Source organism: Schistocerca serialis, chromosome 7, assembly GCF_023864345.2.
Source record: "Schistocerca serialis cubense isolate TAMUIC-IGC-003099 chromosome 7, iqSchSeri2.2, whole genome shotgun sequence".
Lineage (NCBI taxonomy): Eukaryota > Metazoa > Arthropoda > Insecta > Orthoptera > Acrididae > Schistocerca > Schistocerca serialis.
Genome location: NC_064644.1, coordinates 186707151 through 186732313, shown reverse-complemented (window position 1 = coordinate 186732313; position 25163 = coordinate 186707151). Strand labels below are relative to the sequence as shown.

Genomic DNA, 25163 nt, shown 5'->3' with positions numbered 1-25163 from the left:
GAAATAAATTTAATAATTAGCATTAGGTTGCATAAATAATGATGTGAATTTTAAGTATGCCAGAAATTTCATAATTTTCAAATATTTTTAAGAGAAGAATTTTATTGACACATATAGAGTGTAACAAATTAATTTCTTTTTATACATTTTAGTCTGAAATTTAATACATCATATGCAAAATAAAATGAAATTCTTTCAGTGAAACAGCTGAGAATGTTCACCTATACCAGATTCAGGATTAGTCCTGGTATTGGCTACTTCTATAAAAAAAAGGTTATTTTAGAAAAGGGTGTCCCATTACATGTAACATGGGCATACACAGAAATTTATCCAAGAGAAGCCAAGATTCTAAAACTGAAATTCTTGATATAACTGATTCAGCAGGTCTGCAAAACAAGTCATGCTTCATGAACTGAAGAACAATACACATAAAATATTGCATCTGAAATGATTGGTAGATTCACTTTTGATACTTAAATATTGAGCAAATTTCAACAAAATAGGGTAAATAGAGCTTCATATATCATTAATATGAATATGAGTGCTTTTTGTTGAGAAGATCTGGTTGGACATAAACAAAAAGTGCCAACAAAAATTGTCATATTAACACCTCTCAAAGTGGAGAAACAGGCAACCTTTAAATAATGCTTATTCAGCTTTGATGCCATCTGTAACAATTTGTTCCCTTACATTACCACATTAATGGATGTATTGCATTACATTCACGTTATCTATTTTTTAATAGTGACTGCTCAATTAACATTCAGCAAAATGAATTTTGAAAGCTATGTGAAATATAATTCAGGGTTAGTATATGACTACATGAAGGTAGAAACTGTCTGAAAGCCACCCTAAAATTTTCTAGTACAATTGACTTTTGACACCCTTGGATTGAACCAAGGCACTCCTTGTCTCTCTACTTTGTCACATTATTGATTAGCCATACCAGCACAGCTCAACTGCCAGACTCATAGGTCTATGACTGTATTTGCATTGTACTGCACTACATGGAGTATGAGAAGCTCCCAACTCCTGAAGAAGACTTCTTTGAAATTTTACACTTTTTTCTCTCTTCTAGCAGAGACAATGGTATTTGGTATTTGAGTTTGTAGAATAAGTAAGGATGTGTACTCTTACAGTATAGGATGTTCCTGTTGTTCAGAGTGTACTGAAATCACTCTGTCCTGTAACACTGAAAGTATAATCACAAACCATCATCGGTCTTTCTTTGACAGACAAAACAGTTCCTTTCTGCAGCCTGATAAGGGCAAGAGAGAGATGATTGGGGACTAAGTTTCCATACTGTTCCACTACTCACCTTCACTGTAGAATGATGCAGAATCTGCCACCACTAAAAAAAAAAATAAAAAATAAAAAAAAAAGAAAGGAGGGAGAGAGAGAGAAAGGAAAAGCTATTTGCATTGCTCAGTATCATTAGATCTGCAGTTCAGTAGATTTGCAGTCAGTCATTGTTATAAGTGGATGAGAATTATGTTATGAATGAAAAGTCTGTACCTCCACACACTCCAAGTGGGGACAAATGAAATGCCCACTCTTTCCTGCCCAACCCCCCCCCCCCCCCCCCCCACACACACACACTTCCTTTGCAGATACCTGTGGAAATATGGGAGTAAAGGAAATTACTCATCAAATAGTGGAAGCATTGAGTAGTTAACCAGCATACTGGGGTGCATATACAAACAGCTACACTGTGTGTGTGTGTGTGTGTGTGTGTGTGTGTGTGTGTGTGTGTGTGTGTGTGTGTGTCAAAAACTCAATACTGTCACTATTCAGTGAATAGTTTTCTTTGCATCTAATGATGCTGATAGGCTGTCCAAATATCGTAATTTTATCACTTTAGATGAAGATTGTGTAAGGAGATCTGTGAGTGTACTTGCACTTAATGGCAAAACATTCAGGTTGATCACCAAAATAATGTCATTTAAAAAGCATTTTGGGAGAATCCCATATTCAGATTTTTGGAATGAAACAATGGTATAAGTAATACATCAAAAGGAATACATTATAGCTACGCAGTATAGCTGAGAAACATACATATTAAAACCAATACAGTGCATCTGTTCACTTTTCCTACTCCATTCTGTAAAACCATCAAGTGTTTCACTGCTGTAGGCAGTTTGACTTTGCATATCAAAGCTACTGCCAGCTTCCCCCCCCCCCCCCCTCAAACACCTCCTTCCCCCCCTCCCCCTCAGTTCCACTTCCATCTGCATCTGGTGTAATCACATGGGCAAATATGATATCGTTTTCCAAAGGATTTGCATATCTGAGATGGGGTGTGGATATTGGTGTGAATGTGGGAAAGTGCCTAAAAAACCACACACCGGCTGGCCAGCAGATGGGCCACCACTATTATTAGTCTGTGAGGTGGATCTGATTCCAGGCTGTCACATCTTCCTGTGTTCTAGAAGAAGGTACTTTAATGGGCTCGGTTACCTGGGCAGGTGTATATATTAGTGTCACTAATTCCATGTGTTGTAGAACTGTTTACCTTCTACTGTGCTGAACTGGTCACTTGGGTACTGATTCTGTTATAGAATGGACTATAAAGAGACAAGATACTGTGTATCATTTTTATAGGTATTTTAGGTGGTTAAAACTTTTAAAATAATGTGAAAAATATAGGTACATATAGTCTGCTTCTAAGACATTCAAGAAAAGTGAATAGAAATGTACAGAGGAAAGTTAAGTGAAATTCTTTAGCGGAAAGATAAGGTTGATTGATCATGGGACTATAAAAGGATGAGTCAGTCACTGTCATTCATTTTTACATTTCTTGTATGAGGAGCCTATTCCAGTTTTTGTAAGTATTATTGCATTTTTCCTCTCGATGTACTTCTTGTCTTTCAAACTTCATCATTATTCCATTCTTCCAAATATTTTATTCTTTAAAGTTTTTGAGTAACTTAGTTCTTCTCTCAGGATCCGTTCTTATGGCCATTTTGTTCAGAATGACAGTAATTCTTGTTTCAACATCATAATGTTTAATGTTTATGTGATTGTTTTGCTGCTGAATCATTTCACTGTCTGTATTTCAAAAATAGCATAGCAGTTTATAAGCTTTGTTAAAAGTAATCTTAAAATTGTCTTTGTTTCTCTGTTAGAGTTATGTAGTAAACTGTTCAGTTTATAAGCTTTGTTAAAAGTAATCTTAAAACTGTCTTTGTTTCTCTGTTAGAGTTATGTAGTAAACTGTTTTTATATTTACAGATTTCTATGGCTGTATGCTCCATTCTATACCAGCTGGCAACACGTCCTGCTGAACAAGAGAAAATACATCAAGAACTGATGAATTTACTGCCATCTGCTGAGACACATATAACCTCCACCCATCTAGACCAAATGCATTATTTGCGTGCTTTTATAAAGGAAGTGTTCAGGTATGTACTCTTCAGCCATATAATAATGCTAAACAGTAATGTCTTTCATAAGAACTATTTGATTCAAATTAAATGAACAATGCAAAGGAAAATTTAGTGAGTATCTTTAGAACAAACTGAAATTCAGTTGTCATTGCTTGCAGCAGTGTAGTGCAATATTTTCTCAACCAGTTACGGATGTCACATGAGTTATAGGTGCTATATGAGTACAAGACAGTGCATCAAAAGCTGCTGAAGTGATGATTCTGTTTCAGTAATTCCAGCTTGCTCTGATATGATACTGGAAATATGGCAGCCTTAAACAGGGTCACTGACAATTATGTAAAGGGTTTGCAAGTTAGCCACAAACATACCAAATAAATATCAGTGTTCTGAATAATTCCCCAAAGAACCATGAACCTTGCCACAGTGGGGTGGTTTTTCCTGCTTTAATTGTGCAGATAGCCATATAGAAGGACCAACTACAAAAGAGGAATATCTGTGGAGAGGCCAGACAATCACATCATTCCTGAAGGGGACAGCAGCATTTTCAGTAGTTGCAGGGACAACTGCCAATATGGCAGACAATAACATTAGTGAACATGACCTTTCTATGTTGAGACTGTGAACTGCTGGAAGCAGAGAAAGCTGTAACCACTATATTACCCAAGGGCATGCAGTCCTATTGTAAGATCTGCTTCAAATCAGTCTTTGGACTGAAGACTGCAACAACAGTGCTATGGATGAATATGAAACTGGTAGTACTATTCTACCTGTGCATAACCAAAGACCTTGGTGATCATGAACAGTAATAAGTCCAAATGTCAGTTCTTATATCTTGCAATATTTCACATAACCATCAGAAAAATCTGATATCAACGTACGCTCAAAATGAAAGAAGACAGTAAGATGTCTAGCAAATCCCAAAGACTGCAAAGTGGAAAGTGTAGATCATACAACCACTGCATGCTAAGGTAAGTTCATGGCAACAATGAGTTCACAGTTGGGTGAGATGTAATATAAATTAAGTAGTATTGTATGTTAAAATTGTGTTTTCTGGGCTCCTGTAAATCCCTGCATACATGTGGACAAGGAAGTGATGTAACAGGGATTAGAAAGTAGAAAGTAGAGAGAGAGAGAGAGAGAGAGAGAGTGTGTGTGTGTGTGTGTGTGTGTGTGTGTGTGTGTGTGTGTGTGTGTGTGTGCACGTGTGTGCGTGTGGTGCATGCATGCGAGTGGGTGGTTGGGTGTTGGTGTGGAGGGGGGATATGTGTTTCTTTAAAAGTACCACATCTTGTCAGCACATTTCTATAGTTTATTGGGACAACACTGATACAATTTCGTTGCCAGGTTCTGAGTTGTAGATGAACACTTGTGGAAATTATATATATTGATGGTGGTTAAATAGTGAACGTTTAAGTCCAAGTTCCAGTAAATCATTTGGATTCTAAGTCCAGACCACAGACAAATCAACATTGAACAGCAGGTCCACCACAGCATAGCACTTCCTAGTTGTGGAGTAGAACATCACACAATGAGAACTGGCTTGTAGACGCCAGTAGCGGCGTTAAATAAGGCACCATAATTAAGGGAACCGGCGGTTGGGGTCATTGTACATTCTGGGCAGCCATTCGCTGAATGTTATGAGTGGCCAATCACTGTGGTTTGAAACATGTGCACGTGAAGGAGGCCTGCAATGCTAGCAGCGGGCTGCGCACAGAGAAGTGCAACCAACAAGGAATTTTTGTCTGTGCATAATAGTGGGCCACTGCTCAGTGCAGAGATTTAGTAGTGGTGGATACCACACCCCTTCCCCCTTGGGGAACAGGAAAGTATCTGCTGTGAATGAACACCATATACATGGGATCCTCCTCCAAGACCTCAGCATCACTGTTGACTTGGGACACAGAAGTTGTTGTTGTTGTTGCAGTCTTCAGTCCTGAGACTGGCTTGATGCAGCTCTCCATGCTACTCTATCCTGTGCAAGCTTTTTCATCTCCCAGTACCTACTGCAACCTACATCCTTCTGAATCTGCTTAGTGTATTCATCTCTTGGTCTCCCTCTACGATTTTTACCCTCCACGCTGCCCTCCAATACTAAATTGGTGATCCCTTGATGCCTCAGGACATGTCCTACCAACCGATCCCTTCTTCTGGTCAAGTTGTGCCACAAACTTCTCTTCTCCCCAATCCTATTCAATACTTCCTCATTAGTTACGTGATCTACCCATCTAATCTTCAGCATTCTTCTGTAGCACCACATTTCGAAAGCTTCTATTCTCTTCTTGTCCAAACTATTTATCGTCCATGTTTCACTTCCATACATGGGTACACTCCATACGAATACTTTCAGAAATGACTTCCTGACACTTAAATCAATACTGGATGTTAACAAATTTCTCTTCTTCAGAAACGCTTTCCTTGCCATTGCCAGCCTACATTTTATATCCTCTCTACTTCGACCATCATCAGTTATTTTGCTCCCCAAATAGCAAAACTCCTTTACTACTTTAAGTACCTCATTTCCTAATCTAATTCCCTCAGCATCACCCGACTTAATTAGACTACATTCCATTATCCTTGTTTTGCTTTTGTTGATGTTCATCTTATATCCTCCTTTCAAGACACTGTCCATTCCATTCAACTGCTCTTCCAAGTCCTTTGCTGTCTCTGACAGAATTACAATGTCATCGGCGAACCTCAAAATTTTTATTTCTTCTCCATGAATTTTAATACCTACTCCGAATTTTTCTTTTGTTTCCTTTACTGCTTGCTCAATATACAGATTGAACAACATCGGGGAGAGGCTACAACCCTGTCTTACTCCCTTCCCAACCACTGCTTCCCTTTCATGTCCCTCGACTCTTATAACTGCCATCTGGTTTCTGTACAAATTGTAAATAGCCTTTCGCTCCCTGTATTTTACCCCTGCCACCTTTAGAATTTGAGAGAGAGTATTCCAGTCAACATTGTCAAAAGCTTTCTCTAAGTCTACAAATGCTAGAAACGTAGGTTTGCCTTTCCTTAATCTTTCTTCTAAGATAAGTCGTAAGGTCAGTATTGCCTCACGTGTTCCAGTGTTTCTACGGAATCCAAACTGATCTTCCCCGAGGTTGGCTTCTACTAGTTTTTCCATTCGTCTGTAAAGAATTCGTGTTAGTATTTTGCAGCTGTGACTTATTAAGCTGATAGTTTGGTAATTTTCACATCTGTCAACACCTGCTTTCTTTGGGATTGGAATTATTATATTCTTCTTGAAGTCTGATGGTATTTCGCCTGTTTCATACATCTTGCTCACCAGATGGTAGAGTTTTGTCAGGACTGGCTCTCCCACGGCCGTCAATAGTTCCAATGGAATATTGTCTACTCCGGGGGCCTTGTTTCGACTCAGGTCTTTCAGTGCTCTGTCAAACTCTTCACGCAGTATCGTATCTCCCATTTCATCTTCATCTACATCCTCTTCCATTTCCATAATATTGCCCTCAAGTACATCGCCCTTGTATAGACCCTCTATATACTCCTTCCACCTTTCTGCTTTCCCTTCTTTGCTTAGAACTGGGTTTCCATCTGAGCTCTTGATATTCATACAAGTCGTTCTCTTGTCTCCAAAGGTCTCTTTAATTTTCCTGTAGGCGGTATCTATCTTACCCCTAGTGAGATAGGCCTCTACATCCTTACATTTGTCCTCTAGCCATCCCTGCTTAGCCATTTTGCACTTCCTGTCGATCTCATTTTTGAGACGTTTGTATTCCTTTTTGCCTGTTTCACTTACTGCATTTTTATATTTTCTCCTTTCATCAATTAAATTCAATATTTCTTCTGTTACCCAAGGATTTCTACTAGCCCTCGTCTTTTTACCTACTTGATCCTCTGCTGCCTCCACTACTTCATCCCTCAAAGCTACCCATTCTTCTTCTACTGTATTTCTTTCCCCCATTCCTGTCAATTGCTCCCTTATGCTCTCCCTGAATCTCTGTACAACCTCTGGTTCTTTTAGTTTATCCAGGTCCCATCTCCTTAAATTCCCACCTTTTTGCAGTTTCTTCAGTTTTAATCTACAGGTCATAACCAATAGATTGTGGTCAGAGTCCACATCTGCCCCTGGAAATGTCTTACAATTTAAAACCTGGTTCCTAAATCTCTGTCTTACCATTATATAATCTATCTGATACCTTTTAGTATCTCCAGGGTTCTTCCATGTATACGGATGAAAACATCCTGGCCAGAGGCTAAGGTTGCATGGTGTGGACTCTGGCAGCAGAGCAGGTGGAGCAGGAGAAGCCAGCAGTATGTCTTCATCTTCATCTGGAATTACTCATGGTTGGTGACTGGGTGGCATCTCATAGTCTGGCAAAGGCAGCCTCTGCGGCTGTATGAAATCTAGGATAAGTCGCTCTTGTTGGGGTATGGTGTTGGTCAGCTGGCTGTGAGGCAAAAGGCATGTATAAGCCTGAAAGCTGCACCGTAAAAACCTTCTGGTCCCAGTGCTGAACAATTTTTCCCAGAATCCAGGCTGGTTGCTGGCCACTCCTTTCGTCCATGCCAAGGTGTTGGGGTGGAACTTGAAAGCAGACACTGATGGTGCTGGCTGTGGCGTTGGCATGAGTAGGCTCAAGAGGGTTCAGGGCAGCCATCCTAAGAGAAGTTCCGCATAATTTTTGTCTCCCATGGGTGTGGACCTGTAACTGCCCAAAAAATAAAGTTAGTGATGCATTGGTGGAGTGATCCTGGAGATATCTTTTCATCTGAGTTTTGAAAGTGTGGACCATTCTCTAGGCTTCTCCATTTGGTTGTGGATGGAAGGGGGGTGTTGGCAAGGTAGAAAAATTTACCTGTGGGAATATGTCAGGTTCATTTTGCATGATATTGTATTTGTCCAAAGGATATGTCAAATAGGTACTATTCAGTAACTACCATGGTATGTAGAGCTAACAGCTCTTCACTTGTACCCTGTAGAGACCTCACAGAGTAAAGACAAAGTACACTGAAAGTAGCACAAAAAACTGTCAAAACATTGTTTGCAGTTGTCGCTCCCTGCATACTGACAGCTACAATTTGACCATCGGTCTGATATCAATAACATTGTTTAGTTACTGAAAACATTCATTTTGAGCATGAATGTCATCTATATTTCATGTTGTTTGAAAGAAATCAATTATCAAAACTCTGTATACTTACATTTTTTAGCATTGGTTAAAGTGTACAAGTAAGAAGGTAGGTACATGCTGTGTTCTGCACATACAGAGGTGGAGAATACTTTGCAGCATTAGCATTGTGCTCTTTGTCTCCATCCTATGCCATTACCTGCCCTCCTAACTGGCAGTATTAGAACACTGATTTTGTCCCTAGAAAAATTTATGTGCCTCAGAAAACTGCTGCTGCTGCTGCACAACACATAATGTGCCACACCATACCTAAACTAACATGAAAATTAGTAGTAATCATTTTATGTGCACACAAACTACAGACAGGAATGCAGAATGATGCTATTAGCTGGAGTATCACATGGTACCCACGCTACTGTACATCAGCCCAACACAACACTCTAGTACAGTTTATACACTTGAGTGACCTTGCTAAAAATTCTCATTTTCACCTTCTAGACAGCGGAACACACATGCATGTGCAATACTGCTTGGCATGCACTGTTCCTTGAACCTGGGTAATCAGTACTTTGGCCCCTTTTCCTATAACGACTTTAGGTTGCCTCTCATACAGACAGGATAATTTTTCATAGAATCACTGCTTTAGTATTTGGGAGTAGGGTCCAACAACAGTCTTCAACAACTAAACATGTATACTGGTCTCTCAGAGCAATTGTGTAATGCTCATCACCCAACTTCACTTATAGCTCTCCTGACATTTCTTTATTCCCTTTTCTCCTTTTCCCTGTACTTCTTGTTGCCTTTTTGAACATTTCTCAGATGACCCTTCCTTTTATCCTTTTCCTAATCTTTTTACTACTATTAGCATTTTACATTTTTTTTGCTTGGACATTTATTAACAAATGTACTCTATCAATGCTTCTCAATTTTTTTGGTGTAGTATGTCAGTACTGTGGCTAACATGCTTGATTTGCTTTCAAAGAGTGTGGAGGTGAAATCCTTGTCTAGGCATTCCGATGGAGGGCACAACTTATTTACTTGGCTGATTGGCTTGATTTCAATTGTTTCTCAATGCCACTTATACTAAGACTGAACAAAGCTACTGGGCCTGATGCAATCCCTGTCAGATTCTATACTGAATTTTCACCTGAGTTAGCCTGTCTTCAAACTGTTCTAACTGTGCCCAGTTCTTGGAAAAAAAGGCACAGGTCCACCCATCTACAAGAAGGATAGTAGAAGTGATCCACAAAACTACTGTGCAATATCCTTGACATTAATTTGTTGCTGAATCTTATTCCATTTTGAGTTCAAATATAATGAGGTACCTTGAACAGAAGGACCTCCTCACTGCCAACCAGCAAGGATCCCAAAAACAGAGTTCATGTGAAACCCACTCTCACTTTTCTCACATGACATACTTTAAGCTATGAAATAAAGCAGTCAAGTAGAGGCAGTATTTCCTGATTTCCAAAAAACGTTTTACTCAGTATCACACCTATTATTGTTGGCAAAAATATGATCATATGGGGGATCAAGTGAAATTTGTGACTTGATTGAGGACTTTTTGGTAGGAAGGATGCTGCATGTTGGGATCCTTGCTATTTGTGTTGTATACTGATGATCTTTCAGACATTATCAATAGTAACATCAGGATTTTCACAGATGATGCAGCTATCTCTAATGAATCACTATCTGCACGAAACTGAACAAATATTAAGTCAGATCTCGATAAGATTTCAAAATGGTGCAAGGACTGGCAACTTACTTTAAATGTTCAGAAATGTAGAATTGTGCACTTCAAAAAACATAACATCCTAAGTCTACAATATGAATCAGCCACTGTTGGAATCGGCCAACTCATACAAACACCTGGATGTAACAATTGGTAGGGATTCAAAATCGAATGATCAGTTGTGAGTAAAGTAGGTGGTAGACTTTGGTTTATTGGTTGAATATTGGGGAACTGCAATCAATCTACTGAGGAGATCGCTTACAAATAACTCATGTAACTGGTTCTAGAATATTGTGTAAGTGTTGGGATCTGTACCAAAAAGGATTAACAAGAGATATTGAGCATATACAGAGAAGGGCAGCACAAATGATCACAGGTCTGTCTAATCCATGAGAGAGTGTCACAGAGATATTGAAGAAACTGAACAGGAAGACTTTTGAAGATAGACATAAACTATCCTGAGAAAGTCTATTAACAAAATTTCAAGAAGTAGCTTTAAATGATGACTCTAGCAATATACTACAGTCCGCTATGTATCATGCTCATAGGGATCATGAGGATAGTATTAGAATAATTACTGCATGCACAGAGGCATTCAAACAATCATTCTTCCCATGCTCCATATGTGGATGGAATGGGAAGAAACTCTAGTAACTGGTACAAGGAGACATATCCTCTGCCGTGTTCATCACAGTTGTTTGCTGAGTACAGATGTAAATGTAGATGTAGATATCTGTGTTGAGAACACTTCAGACACTAACTTTTCTTCTTCTATTTCCAAATAGCTAAATTTACTTCTGAGGTAATGGTTCACAGCAGCTCTTTATCAGTAGTCTATAATTTTATTTTCAACTCTTACAATCCAAATTTCCTGTATTTTCTTACTCTTACCCACAGTCAAGTGGTTTTTTTTTTGCTGCTGAACAAGCCTAACATCTTGAGCTTTTATTTATTTATTTATTTATTTTGTCATACCTTTTGCTGTTTCATCTGTCTCAGTAGCTAACAGTCAGCCTCCTTTCTTAGATATAATTTCCGATCAGGTCACTGTTCTTCATACATGTTTTTCATTTATGTTTGCAACTATTTCTCTCATAACCAGATCCAGATCAAACATAATTATTTATGAACAATTTTTGAATATAACAAACAAACTGTAAAATCATGGTGATGGCATCACTGCATAAATTTTCTGAAGGGATTTAGGGACCCACTAGAAAACTTAAATATGAATGAACAGTCACTGATTTTAAGTAACCTCATCAAAAACTGTTCACTTGGTAAATGAGATGTTAGAACAAAATATGCATAAATAGCACAAGGTAAAATTATAAAATTTTGTTACTTCAAGTTATATAGACAAATCAAGTGTAAAAATATATAGCTAGAGAAAAAGAGGAATAAAAAATTTATAGGGAACAAGGCAAAGTATGGGATGAAAATACTGTATGAATGAATAGAAGTAAAGAATCTGAACAACAGGAAAATTGTTACTGAATGTATACCTTGAAATACCTTCAATAATTATAAATTAATTACAGACAATATAGCCACACAAAATACGATAAAAAATTGCAACTGGTAAGCAATACAGAATTGTCATAAAAAGATAGAACTTCTTAAATGAATCCAAAACTCTTATCACAACAAACTTTTGAGATACATGTTAACACTGTACTATTGTCCTGCAACTACTCAAGCCTGTGAATTCAGAAATATTTTTTCTAGGGTACAAAGTTGTTGATCTATATTAAGGTCTAACAAAACAGTCTCAGTAAAAATACTGAGTTTTTTGTGTCCTTGGAAGTTAAAATGCGTCTGTTGCCCTTCACAATGTACGGTATGCTATGAGACAAAGATGATGACAACAAGATGGCATTCACATCACACAGTGGTAGCTAGCACTCATAAACACAAAAAAGCTTATAGAAACAGTGACATTGTTTGAGTCATCAGTCACCTCTTCATCCCAGGGTATCACTTGCAACCTATGTCCTCAATTATTTTCTGAATGTATTCCAATTCCAATCTTTGTTTTCCTCTACAGTTTTTACCCTCTACAACTCCCTCTAGTCTGATATCTCAATACCTGTTCCTTCTCCTCGTCAGTGTTTTCTATATATTCCTTTCCTCACCAATTGTCCAGAGAACCTCCTCATTCCTTACCTTACCAGTCTGCCAAATTTTCAACATTCTTCTATTGCACCACATCTCAAATGCTTTGATTCTCTTCTTTTATGGTTTTCCCACAGTCCATATTTTGGCATCATACAAGGCTGTGCTCCAAATGTACATTCTCAGAAATTTCTTCCTCAAATTAAGGCGTATATTTCATACGAGTAGACTTTTCTTAGCCAGCAATGACCTTTTTGGCAGTGCTAGTCTGCTTTTTATGTCCTCCTTGGGCTGTCCATCATGGTTTATTTTGCTGCTTAGGTAGAAGAATTCCTTTACTACATCTATTTTGTAATTATAGTAATTTCTCACAGTTCTCATTTCCACTACTTCTGATTATTTTCATCTCTCTTTGATTTACTCTCAGTCCCTACTCTGTACTCATTATATTGTTAACTCAATTCAGCAGATCATATAGGTCTTCTTCATTTTCACAAGGACAACAAAGATATCAATGTATCTTGTCATTAGCACCCTTTCACCTTGAATTTTAATTCAGATCCTAAATCTTTCTTTTATTTCTGTAACTGTGTCTTTGATGTATAGATGGAACAGTAGGAGTGAAAGACTACATCCCTGTCTGTCTTTTTTTAATCTGAATACTTCATCCTTGGACTGCTGCTCTTATTAGTCCTTCTTGGCTCATGTAAATATTGTATGTTACTCATCTTTCTCTATAGTTTACCCCTATTTTTCTCAGAATTTCAAACATCTTGCATCATTTTTCATTGTTGAACAAATCCTATGAATGTGTTTTGATTTTTCTTTAGTCTGTCTTCCAATGTCAACCTTGATGTCAGAATTGACTCTCTAGTGTCTTTATCTTTCCTAAAGCCAAACTGATTGTCAGCTAACTCATCCTCAATTTTCTATTACGTTCTTCTATATATTATTCTTAGTAGCAACTTGGATGTATGAGCCCTTAAGTTGATTGTGCAATAATTCTTGCACTTGTCAGTATTTGCAATCTATGAAATTGTGTGGATGATGTTTTTTCCAAAAGTCAGATGCTATATTGCCAGGCTCACACATTATACACACCAACATAAAGAACCGACTGAAGTGGTGCAGTTGTTAGCCTTCTGGACTTGCAGTTGGGAGGATGATGGTTAAAACTTGCTTCTGACCAGCCTGATTTAGGTTTTCCATGATTTCCTTAAATTGCTTCAGACGAAAACTGTGATAGTTCCTTTGAAAGGGCACAGCAGACTTTCTTGCCAAAATCTAACATTTCGCGCTTTATAATCTAGTAGCTGTTGGATATTTTTGTACAAACAAAGAGGAAGTAGTCTTCAAGTGTTCTTTGGAATCCTCCACTTACCTGTATGAGTAGTAAACTTTTCATAAAAGGTAACAAAGGAGAAAGCATAATGGATCTGGATGATATCACAAGATAATTAGGTTTAGTATGTCATGTGCACACAGAGGTTTATAAATCATTATTGTAATGTGAATTTCATGTGTATTCAGACTTCAATTACAGCCTAGTAATGACGAAGAGCAGATTGAGCTAAAAAGACTGTGTAGAAGACATAATGCAAGTTTGAGAAACATTGAGAGATGAGAGATGTGAATTTCTATCTGGAGACTGAAATCAGATGTCAGATAAATTAAAGTCAAAATCATGGATCACACATGCACACACACATACATGCACAACTAAACTTAAACACTATTCATATGTAATGCTGCTACTTTTCTAGATGTATGATTAATGAATATTTCAGGATGTACTCAGCTGTTGTCATTCTAATTGTGTACCTCTAGCTACTGTTTAGGCTGTACACTTATTTTTGTCTACAAAAAGTGTCACTGCTGTATCTATCTGCTCTATTACTGCAGGCTTTGTATTTTTCCTACCATAAGTTCAGTGTTCAGCTTTTCCTGATTTAAAATTATTTTAATCATTATATATTTTGTATTTGTATTCGTATTTTTCCTACCATAAGTTCAGTGTTCAGCTTTTCCCGATTTAAAATTATTTTAATCATTATGTATTTTTGTGCTTCATGGTGTGAGTTTCTGTCGTCATGTCCTAGTTCATGAACCACAGGCAACATATGAGTGGCCAAGTAAGTGGTCCCGACAGTCGGGATACCAGTTACTTTGGAATAAGGCTGGGCATCTCGGACATATTCTGAGTCGTGGTCACCTTTGTGTTCATACGGCAAATACTACCAAATCTGCCAGTTAGTCCCTCAACCATTAGGGGTAAAACCCAATGGGACTCGGGGCAAGTAAGGCTAGCAACCTGCTTCTCTGGTACTTTAAATATGATGCTGGCAACAATCAGAGCAAAATGCCTCGGACCTTTGGAGGTGACGGAGTCCCATCTCTAACTGACAAACCAGGGACTCCTAAGATACGACTTGGCAAACAAATGGTAATGCAATGGGGAGCTACTAATATCAATGGGGGCTACTCTGGGAAGAAGGTAGAGCTGGCAGAGGCTGCAAGTAAGATGGGGCTGGACGTTTTAGCTGTTAGTGACATTCGGGTAAGGGGTGAGAAAGAAGAGGAAATGGGAGAATACAAGGTCTACCTGTCAGCAGACAAAGCAGGAATAGCACAATGGGATGTACAGCTTTACATCAGGAAAGAAATGGAACCCAGTGTAGTTGCAATAAGGTATGTAAATGAACGACTGATGTGGATGTATTTGACAGTGTCTAGCAAGAAAATTAGGATTGTGTCAGTATATTCGCATTGTGAAGGGACAGATCAAGATAGGATGGATAGTTTTTATGAGGCACTCAGTGATGTAGTCGTTAGAGTAAAGGACAAGGACAGTGTTCTGCTCATGGGTGATTTTAACGCCAGGATTGGAAATCGAACAGAAGGGTATGAAAAGGTTATGGGTAAATTTGAAGAGGATATGGAGGCCAACAGGAACGGGAAACAACTCCTGGATTTCTGTGCCAGTATGGGCTTAGTAATCACAAACTCCTTTTTTAAACATAAGAACATTCACCGGTATATTTGGGAAGGCAGGGGAACCAGATCTGTCATTGACTATATAATAACAGCTCAGGAATTCAGGAACGCTGTGAGGGACACACACGTATTCAGGGGATTCTTTGATGACACTGATCATTATTTAATCTGCAGTGAAAATGGGATTGTGAGCAGAAAGTGCAGGAGGTCAGGTCCATATGTAGGAGGATAAGAGTGGAGAAACTTCAGGATAAGGAAATCAGGCACAAGTACATAACAGCGATCTCAGAAAGGTACCAGTTAGTTGAATGTAGTCAGTTACAGTCATTGGAAAAGGAATGGACAAGGTACAGGGACACAGTACTAGAAGTGGCTAAAGAATGTCTTGGAACAGTAGTGTGTAAAAGTAGAATGAAGCAAACAGCTTGGTGGAATGACACAGTCAAGGCAGCCTGTAAAAGGAAAAAGAAGGCGTATCAAAAATGGCTACATACTAGAACTCAGGTAGACAGAGAAAGTTATGTTGAAGAAAGAAACAAAGCCAAACAGATAATTGCAGCATCCAAGAAGAAATCTTGGGAAGACTTTGGAAACAGGTTCAAGACTATGGGTCAAGCTGTTGGAAAACCATAATGGAGTGTAATTAGCAGTCTTCGAAAGGGAGGTAAGAAGAAAATGACAAGTATTTTGGACAGGTCAGGAAAACTGCTGGTGAATCCTGTGGATGCCTTGGGAAGATGGAGGGAATATTTTGAAGAGTTGCTCAATGTAGGTGAAAACACGATCAGTAATGTTTCAGATTTCAGTGTACAGTGGGACAGGAATGATGATGGAAATAGGATCACATTTGAGGAAGTGGAGAAAATGGTCAATAGATTGCAGTGCAATAAAGCAGCTGGGGTGGATGAAATTAAGTCGGAACTCATCAAATACAGTGGAATGTCAGGTCTTAAACGGCTACACAGGATAATTGAAATGGCTTGGGAGCCAGGACAGGTTCCATCAGACTGGACAAAAGCAGTAATCACACCAATCTTTAAACATGGAAACAGAAAAGATTGTAACAACTACAGAGGTATCTCTTTAATCAGCGTTGTGGGTAAAATCTTCTCAGGTATTGTTGAAAGGAAAGTGCGAGTATTAGTTGAGGACCAATTGGATGAAAATCAGTGTGGGTTTAGGCCTCTTAGAAGTTGTCAGGACCAGATCTTTAGCTTACGGCAAATAATGGAGAAGTGTTATGAGTGGAACAGGGAATTGTATCTATGCTTTATAGATCTAAAAAAGGCATATGACCGGGTTCCTAGGAGGAAGTTATTGTCTGTTCTACGAGATTATGGAATAGGAGGCAAACTTTTGCACGCAATTAAAGGTCTTTACATGGGTGGTCAGGCAGCAGTTAGAGTTGACGGTAAATTGAGTTCATGGTTCAGAGTAGATTCTGGGGTAAGACAAGGTTGAAACCTGTCTCCATTGTTGTTCATATTATTTATGGATCATATGTTGAAAACAATAGACTGGCTGGGTGAGATTAAGATATGTGAACACAAAATAAGCAGTCTTGCATATGCGGATGACTTAGTTGTGATGGCAGATTCGATTGAAAGTTTGCAAAGTAATATTTCAGAGCTAGATCAGAAATGTAAGGGCTATGGTATGAAGATTAGCATCTCCAAAACGAAAGTAATGTCAGTGGGAAAGAAATATAAACGGATTGAGTGCCAAATAGGAGGAACAAAGTTAGATCAGGTGGACAGTTTCAAGTACTTAGGATGCATATTCTCACAGGATGGCAACATAGTGAAAGAACTGGAAGCGAGGTGTAGCAAAGCTAATGCAGTGAGCACTCAGCTACGATCTACTCTCTTCTGCAAGAAGGAAGTCAGTACCATGACTAAGTTATGTGTGCACCGTTCAATCTTTCGACCAACTTTGTTGTATGGGAGCGAAAGCTGGGTGGATTCAGGTTACCTTATCAACAAGGTTGAGGTTACGGATATGAAAGTAGCTAGGATGATTGCAGGTACTAGTAGATGGGAACAATGGCAGGAGGGTGTCCACAATGAGGAAATCAAAGAAAAACTGGGAATGAACTCTATAGATGTAGCAGTCAGGGTGAACAGGCTTAGATGGTGGGGTCATGTTACACGCATGGGAGAAGCAAGGTTACCCAAGAGACTCATGGGTTCAGCAGTAGAGGGTAGGAGGAGTCGGGGCAGACCAAGGAGAAGGTACCTGGATTCGGTTAAGAATGATTTTGAAGTAATAGGTTTAACATCAGAAGAGGCACCAATGTTAGCACTGAATAGGGGATCGTGGAGGAATTTTATAAGGGGGCTATGCTCCAGACTGAATGCTGAAAGGCATAATCAGTCTTGATGATGATGATGATGATGATGATGATGATGATGATGACGATCATTATATATTTTTAACAATATTGATGTATCAGTGCATCTATGGCTCATTCTTTTTTCTTTGTTATTTGCATTACTCATCTAGTAATTTCATTCTTATATCTTTTTAGGATGTACTCAACAGTGATTGGTAATGGAAGGACACTCCAGCAGGACACGATCATTGGTGGTTATCACATACCAAAAGGGGTAAAATGCAATGAAACCTCTGTTCATAATAATAATAATAATAATAATAATAATAATAATAATAATTAGTAACTGATCTCTGCAGCTATGTATTTTAAAAATTTTGTTTACAATTTCTCTTGTAAAGAAGTGAGTATAGGAGAACATTCTTGGTGTGACAAAAAGTGACATCAATTATATGAAAAGTATAGATTCTTGCTCATCATATACATGAGATACAGAGTCGGAGACATGCACACGTGCAGGCTTTTAGCCAAAATGCCTAATATAGACAACAAACACACATTCATGAAAGCACAACTCTCACTGTCTCTGGCCAATGTGCATGGACTGTGAGCAACGGCAGCTGATGTGACAGGGGTAACGAGGAGGCTGGGCTGTGGTGGGGACGAGGAAAGACCTTATAATCCTACCTACCAACAAAGGATCCACCACAGGGATTGCTTGGTGGAAGGACTCCACCAGCTGTCACATTCATCCACCTACAAACCCTGCCACAGTGACCTCATTCCAGACATACAACACGATCTCCAGTCGCTCCTCAAATCCTTAAGACCATCTCAGAACCTGTCCCCTATATCTTCCCTCACCCCTAAAACTCTCCACACTCTCACCTTCTACATGCTTCCTACAGTCCATAAAACAAATCATCAAGATGTCCCATTGCAGACAGTTACTGTGCCCCCACATAGAGAATCTCTTCACTCATGTACCGTCACCTGCAGCATGTTACCCTGCCTATATCAATGACAGCAACCATTTCTGACTAACTCTCCATAGATTCCTTCCCACATGATACTGTGCTCATCACCACTGATGCCACCTCCCTCTACACTAACATCCCTAATACCCCTGGCCTTGCTGTGATTTGAACACTACCTTTTCCAATGCCCAATTGATTCAAAATCTACAATCTCCTTCCTGGTCACCATGATCAATTATATCCTAACCCACAATTACTCACTTTTGAAGGCATCACCTACAAACAAATCCATGGACAGCAATGGGCACTGACATGGCACCATCCTATGCCATGAACCATCTAGAGGAACCCTTCATAACCACTCAGAATATCAAACCTCTCACATGGTTCAGATTCACTGATGACATCTTTGTGATCTGGACTAAGGATGAGGTCACCCTACCCACATTTCTTCAGAACCTCAACACCTTTTTCCCCATTTGATTCCCTTGGTCCTCCTCAACCTGGCAAGCCAACAATCCAACTTCCTCAAAGAAGGGTACATCAATATCTCCATCCATATCAAACCTACCAACCACCAATAATACCTCCACATTGACAGCTGCCACCCATTCCATACCAAGAAGTTCCTTCCACATAACCTAGCCATCTGTGGTTGCTGCATCTGTAGTGACAAAAAGTCCCTCTCCAAATATACCAAGGGTCTCCCTGGGGCCTTCACAGACAACATTACAATCCAACTTTGTACAGAAGCAGGTCTCCTGTGTCTTGTCTCTCCAGTCAGCTACCATCTCCCACACTGACACAGTCTGGCCACAAATGAATACTCCCCTCATGACTCAGTACAACCCAGGACTGGAGCAAGTGAATCACATTCTATGCCAGCATTTTGACTATCTCTCATCGTGCCCTGAAAAGGGGAGTATCCCATCCACTATCCTTCCCACTCCTCCAACAGTGATATTCCATCGCCCATGGAACCTTCTGTTGTAATAGACCTAGGGGTAAGAGCTTTATTGTACATACATTTTCTGACCACCACCACTGGTCAGTAGCATCACCTATCCTGTCAAAGGCAGGGCTACCTGTGAAAACAGTCATGTGATCTACAAACTAATTTGCAACCACTGGGCTGCATTCTGCATGGGTTAGGACAACTAACAAGCTGTCTGTCGGCATGAATGGCCACTAACAAAATGTGGCCAATAGTCAGCTGGACCACTCCGTTACTGAACAAACACAATGTGCTTTCACTTCAATGACTGCTTCAGAGCCCATATCACTTGAACACTCCCTACACCCTGAACAACACAGGTGGTATCTCTGCCTGCAATACATCTTACATTTTTGCAACCCCCCCCTCCCCCCCTGGCCTCAATATTTGCTAGAACTTGTCCTTCATCCACCTATCCACTTCCCTGCTCCCACTCTAGCACTGCACAGCCTTCTGTTTCACCAACACATCCAATAGTCTCTCTTTCTTCTCTGTCCTCTACTAAATGAACGTGGGAAACTTCCTAAAAAATCTTCAGACCATCCATTGTACCAGACCAAAAATTAATAGTAGGGTGTGCAGATTAATTCCAATGCTGCCTCACCTCCTTATATTGTAAGCTAGCATATTGTGTGTTGAGCTACAGCAGGTCATATTTTTATGTTGTATATTTTTTACTATTATCCTTGTTTTTATTGTTATTTCTCATTTAATAATTTCTTATTTTAATGTTTTATTTTTTTCATTCTTCTTTTTTATTTTAAGAACATATGGATGTATTCTGATGTACTTTATTACTTAGTGTCATTTCAAAGAGGATGAACTAAATAAAAATTAGATAAAAAGAGATAATTATTTCATTAATGTGAAATATATCAGTAATGGTTTATACTTCTGTATTTACTATCTAACAGTTGGTGTCAAATATTTGCAGGTACAGCTTGTATTCCCGACAATAGTTACAGGAAGCATGGAGAAGTATGTGAAAAATGCAAAGCAGTTCTTACCAGAGAGATGGCTAAAAGCGAATGATGGTGGCTCAGGGCTGCATGTACACCCATTTGCTTCACTGCCGTATGGCCATGGTCCACGGATGTGTCTGGGTCGCAGATTTGCTGATTTGGAAATGCAGATACTACTTGCCAAGGTAATGTCTTCCAATTTAATGGTGTTGCCATATATTTGAAGAGTATTCAGTTTGAAGATAAAGTCTTCTAGGTTGCTAGGTCACATGATTGACATTTGAGCCACTCTTCTGGGATTGTCTTCAGGACCTTCAGGCGTCTCCAATTAGCTGAACACTGTGAAAGACCAGTGTAATGTTCACTTATAAAATGGAGTTTTCACTTGCTTGTTCTGAAGATGTAAAGTTATTGAATAAAATTTATCTGACTACTATTTGTTGACCATTGTCGTTGGATATGTATAAGTAACAGGCAGGGAAAGTTAGGGGGAATGTTATCAAAATATTATTTTCATTCTGTAGAGATGAGTTTCATTGTTGTTGTTTGTATTCCTCATGCACTGTGGCTGGCTGTTTACTTCCTTGATGATGGGGAGCTACTAACTGGAAGCCCATGGCCATCTTCTCTATTGAAATTGCTTCTGTTATTAGAAATCTTACTTTTTTTTTTTTTTTTACAATTATTGTGATGTTGTGCTACTGCAGAGTTCACCCTTTGTTTTACACATCTTTGATATTTGTGCCCATCAATCCATTCTCTCAGTCCATTCTCTCACTGGCTTCCTGGTTTCACCTATACACACTTTGCCACAGCCACACACCATTTCATAGATTTCTGAGGTGTAGAGGTGATCAGGTACGCCTATTTTGTGGCCAAAAAAGTCTTGCAATTTGTTCTTTATTCCACAGTTAATACTATTTCAGTATCAGTTACAATAGCAACTTGGAATCACAGCAGCATTTCTTAAAGGAGGTACCCAAGGCCGGCATCTATGATGGTTTATCCATAGAGATGGCTTTCAAATGAAATAGTATTAACTATGTTAATAAGAAGAGTGAAGAACTACCTTCCCCTTCTGTAAGGTTACTGTTCGTCTCTAGGTTACTGACCACATAAGCAAAATGATTCAGAAATATGAAATAAATACAACTCTTTTCTTCTATGTATCAGTTTTCAAGTGATTCAGCTCCATCCATAATATCACACAGACCCCGACTCGAAAACAATATGATTTTGATGTCTCACACGGAAAAAGTACTCCTGGCCTTGAGCACGTGTTTGTAATGAAATTCTTCTTTTTATTGAAACATTTTTAAATGTTTTTTTTTCAATAACTCTTCAGTATTATTATGGCATTTCTTAGTTGATTTCATGATATTTTTACATTGTTCATATGAGACTCAATCTTTAAAACCATTTTTGTAGCTCTTGGCCCACAACCCAAAGTGTTTTATTTGGTTGTGCAGTGAAAATTTTCTATTACTGGTATTAATTCTATCTGAATATAGTTGCCTAGACAACTCTCTGTTGGCTTCTTTTTCCTGCTGCCACTCTTTGAATCATGCACCAAAACATTGTATTTTACTAGTTGTTCTAACACATTGACACACAAAGTTGTGTTGTATGTATTTGCACAATTCTGGTATTGTTCAAATAATGCCAAAGGGAGTGAAACTGCTTGAAACTGAAGCATTGGAACATAGCAATTGGAACCAGTTCAGAGTTCCCAAAGAGACATGAATTCATTGGACTTATAAATTTATCTCAGTACTTTTAGCGGTTGACAAGAATATCAATTCAGCAACTCAACTTTCTTAGTGTCCAGGCCTCCAAGATGTCTTGCAGGTGACTCTAGACAAAAGAAACTAGAATTATTTAATAGCTGTCTTGTTTGCAGTCGATGTTAACTTCTGACCGACTTCAGTGCATCATCAGAGTTTGCACTGTAATAACAAAATTAACAGTGCTATATTACATAGAGAAGCCAATGTTTTAAAAGTATACTCTAAAATGATGTATCATTACGTATCTGGATGACAGCGATGGCACCTGACTTGCTGTGGATGCCTCAGTCACTGTAAGTTACGCTGATGGCTAAGCAGCCACCAGTTATACAGGTTAGAGAGAGAGCACTCGAGAGCTTCAGGCATTGCTGTCAGCCAATGGGGAATAACTTACATATCATTTAAAGTTGTAAAAAAACACTTTTTCTAGTGTTTTTCAAGACTTTAAATAACTGAATACTAATAGAAATAAGTCAATATCTATAATTTTTATATTAATATGCTGTACATTTTTTCTAATGTTTTTTAAGACTTTAAATAGCTGACTACTAATAGAAATAATCAGTATGTATAATTGTCATGTTAATATGCCATACTTTTGGTTTCATTACCCGAATAAATAGCAGTACCTGTAGAGCTAATGATCTTATAGTGCTAATTATTTCATCCACATGAAGCTCTGGACCTCATACAGTTGACTGTCATGCATTTTATGAGGCTGGCTGTAAGACAGATTATGAACCATAAATGAATATAAATTTGTTTCATGATTAGTTAAATTTAAAAGATATGTATTTAAGATTGAAGACTCAAAACGATATGTAACTTGTTCCCAATTGGCTGACAGCTATGCTTTAAGCTCTGGAGTGCCCCCTCTCTAACCTATGTAACTCATGGCTGCTTAGCCATCAGCCTCAGTTACAGTGACTGAGGCATCCACAGCAGGTCAGGCACCATCGTTGTCATCTAGATTGGTAATGATACATTGTAGAGTATACTTTTACAACATTGGCTTCTCTATGTAATATAGCACTGTTAATTTTGCTATTACAGTGCAAACTCTGATGATGGTCCATAATTAAAAGGCTGAAACTGGTCAGAAGTTAAAAGTGGCTGCGATCAAGATTGTTTTTAAATAATTTATCAAGATTGTTTTTAAATAATTTTATCGCAATAAGATCGCTGTTCTCCAATAATGTAATATAAAATTATGAAAAACAAAATAGCTCATCAACGTCAAAGAGCTCCATTTGAAATGCATAAGGAACAGGGAAACATTATGAAACACACAAGCTAAAATTGAGAAACAGAAATCACTGCAATAGTAGGTTAACAACAGAGTTAAATCTTTGGTTTTCATAAATTCCACTATTGAGAGAAAATGAGAGATAAAAACCGGAGAAATTTATGAGGTAAAATAAGCAAATGCTGGTGGGAAAGACTCAAGTCAAGAGATAATGGAAGGAAGAGAGATTAAGATTTAACATCCTGTTGACAATGAGATCATTAGAGACAGAGTATAAGCTCAGATTTGAGAAGGAAATTTGTCATGTCCTTCTCAAAAGGACTATCCCTTTTTTTTAGTGAAGACACAGAAAACTTAAATCTTCCAGGTTGGAAATTCACTGCATTGGTCATTGTAGTATGTTATTCAGTAAAACAGGAAATTACAAGATACAAGAAAGAAAGTGGAAGTAACAATGTATTTTACAAGCCCCTGCCCCCCCCCCCCCCCCCCCCCTTAGCTTTTCACTCTGGTGAATGCATCAGCTTTTTCACCACTTACATATGCTTTTTTTTATCTTTCCCTTTTCTCTGCATGAAGTTATTTTAAAAGTTATGATTCATTTTTCTCAATTCAGTTCTGAATTAGATAAATGGTAAATGTTAATGTAGCGCACAGATGCAATTTGTAATCACTGCTTAATTCTATAGCTTTATTCTTTGAGTCATAGACAGCAACTAAATCTTAAGTTTTACTGAAATAAAATAACTACATTTTTGTCAACAGCTAATTCGATCATATAAACTGGAATATCATCATCAACCACTGGAATACAAAGTAACGTTCATGTATGCTCCAGATGGACCTCTGAAATTCAAACTCAGTAAAAGGTGAGGAAGCAGAAGGAATCGAGTAATCAATACAACTTTTTCATGACGAATTCTGGGAGCACATCTATTTTTACAGAACATGATGCTGAATACAGTCTAGTTAACCCTTACTGTTTATTTATTTTTACTTTGTATGAGACTCTTCTGTATCCAGTTCCCATGAGTTTTAAATTCATGTATCCTACTAATGATGTAATAAATATATGTTACCATAAAAGCAGTGAGTTAAAAGTATTAATGTCTTAACACAATGTACCTGACTTTATGATAATGACAAAATGAAGAGAATTATTATAATCACTGGATATATCTATTCATATATGCTGTGTGTTTTCCAGTGTTTCACATTACCTTGAAGCTCTAACTGGAACACTTATTCATAGAAAACAAGTAAAACAAATGTTAAAGTAAAAACTGAATTAGTTTTTATTGTTATTATTGTAGTTAAATTTATGATACTTGAAAATAGGAGCACACTGTCTTTAAATAACTAGTAAATACATGGTGCTAGTAATGTTCTCACCATACAGAGTAACTTCTGTTTCCTCAATAAAAATTAATTACAAAATTCTGGCCTTTAACAGCACAGAAGGGAAGACACAGGCTCTCATACTTTTAGATTCAGTAGTTCCTCAGAAATAGTCAGTATGATTCACATCCCACACACAAT

At 38.2% G+C, this 25163-nt stretch overlaps 1 protein-coding gene across 1 annotated transcript in view; it reads left to right on the top strand.

Annotated features, from left to right (window-relative positions):
* LOC126412961 (probable cytochrome P450 301a1, mitochondrial) overlaps positions 1–24672 on the top strand; it is a gene marked incomplete at its 5' end in the record, with an annotated part of 107996 nt that extends 83324 nt beyond the window's left edge. Inside the window, 4 exons of the mRNA XM_050082852.1 lie at positions 3232–3401; positions 17854–17932; positions 20564–20776; positions 24390–24672. Coding sequence (XP_049938809.1) covers positions 3232–3401; positions 17854–17932; positions 20564–20776; positions 24390–24497 — 570 coding nt within the window. The remainder of the gene's footprint in view (positions 1–3231; positions 3402–17853; positions 17933–20563; positions 20777–24389) is intronic.
* Positions 24673–25163: the final 491 nt, after the last annotated feature.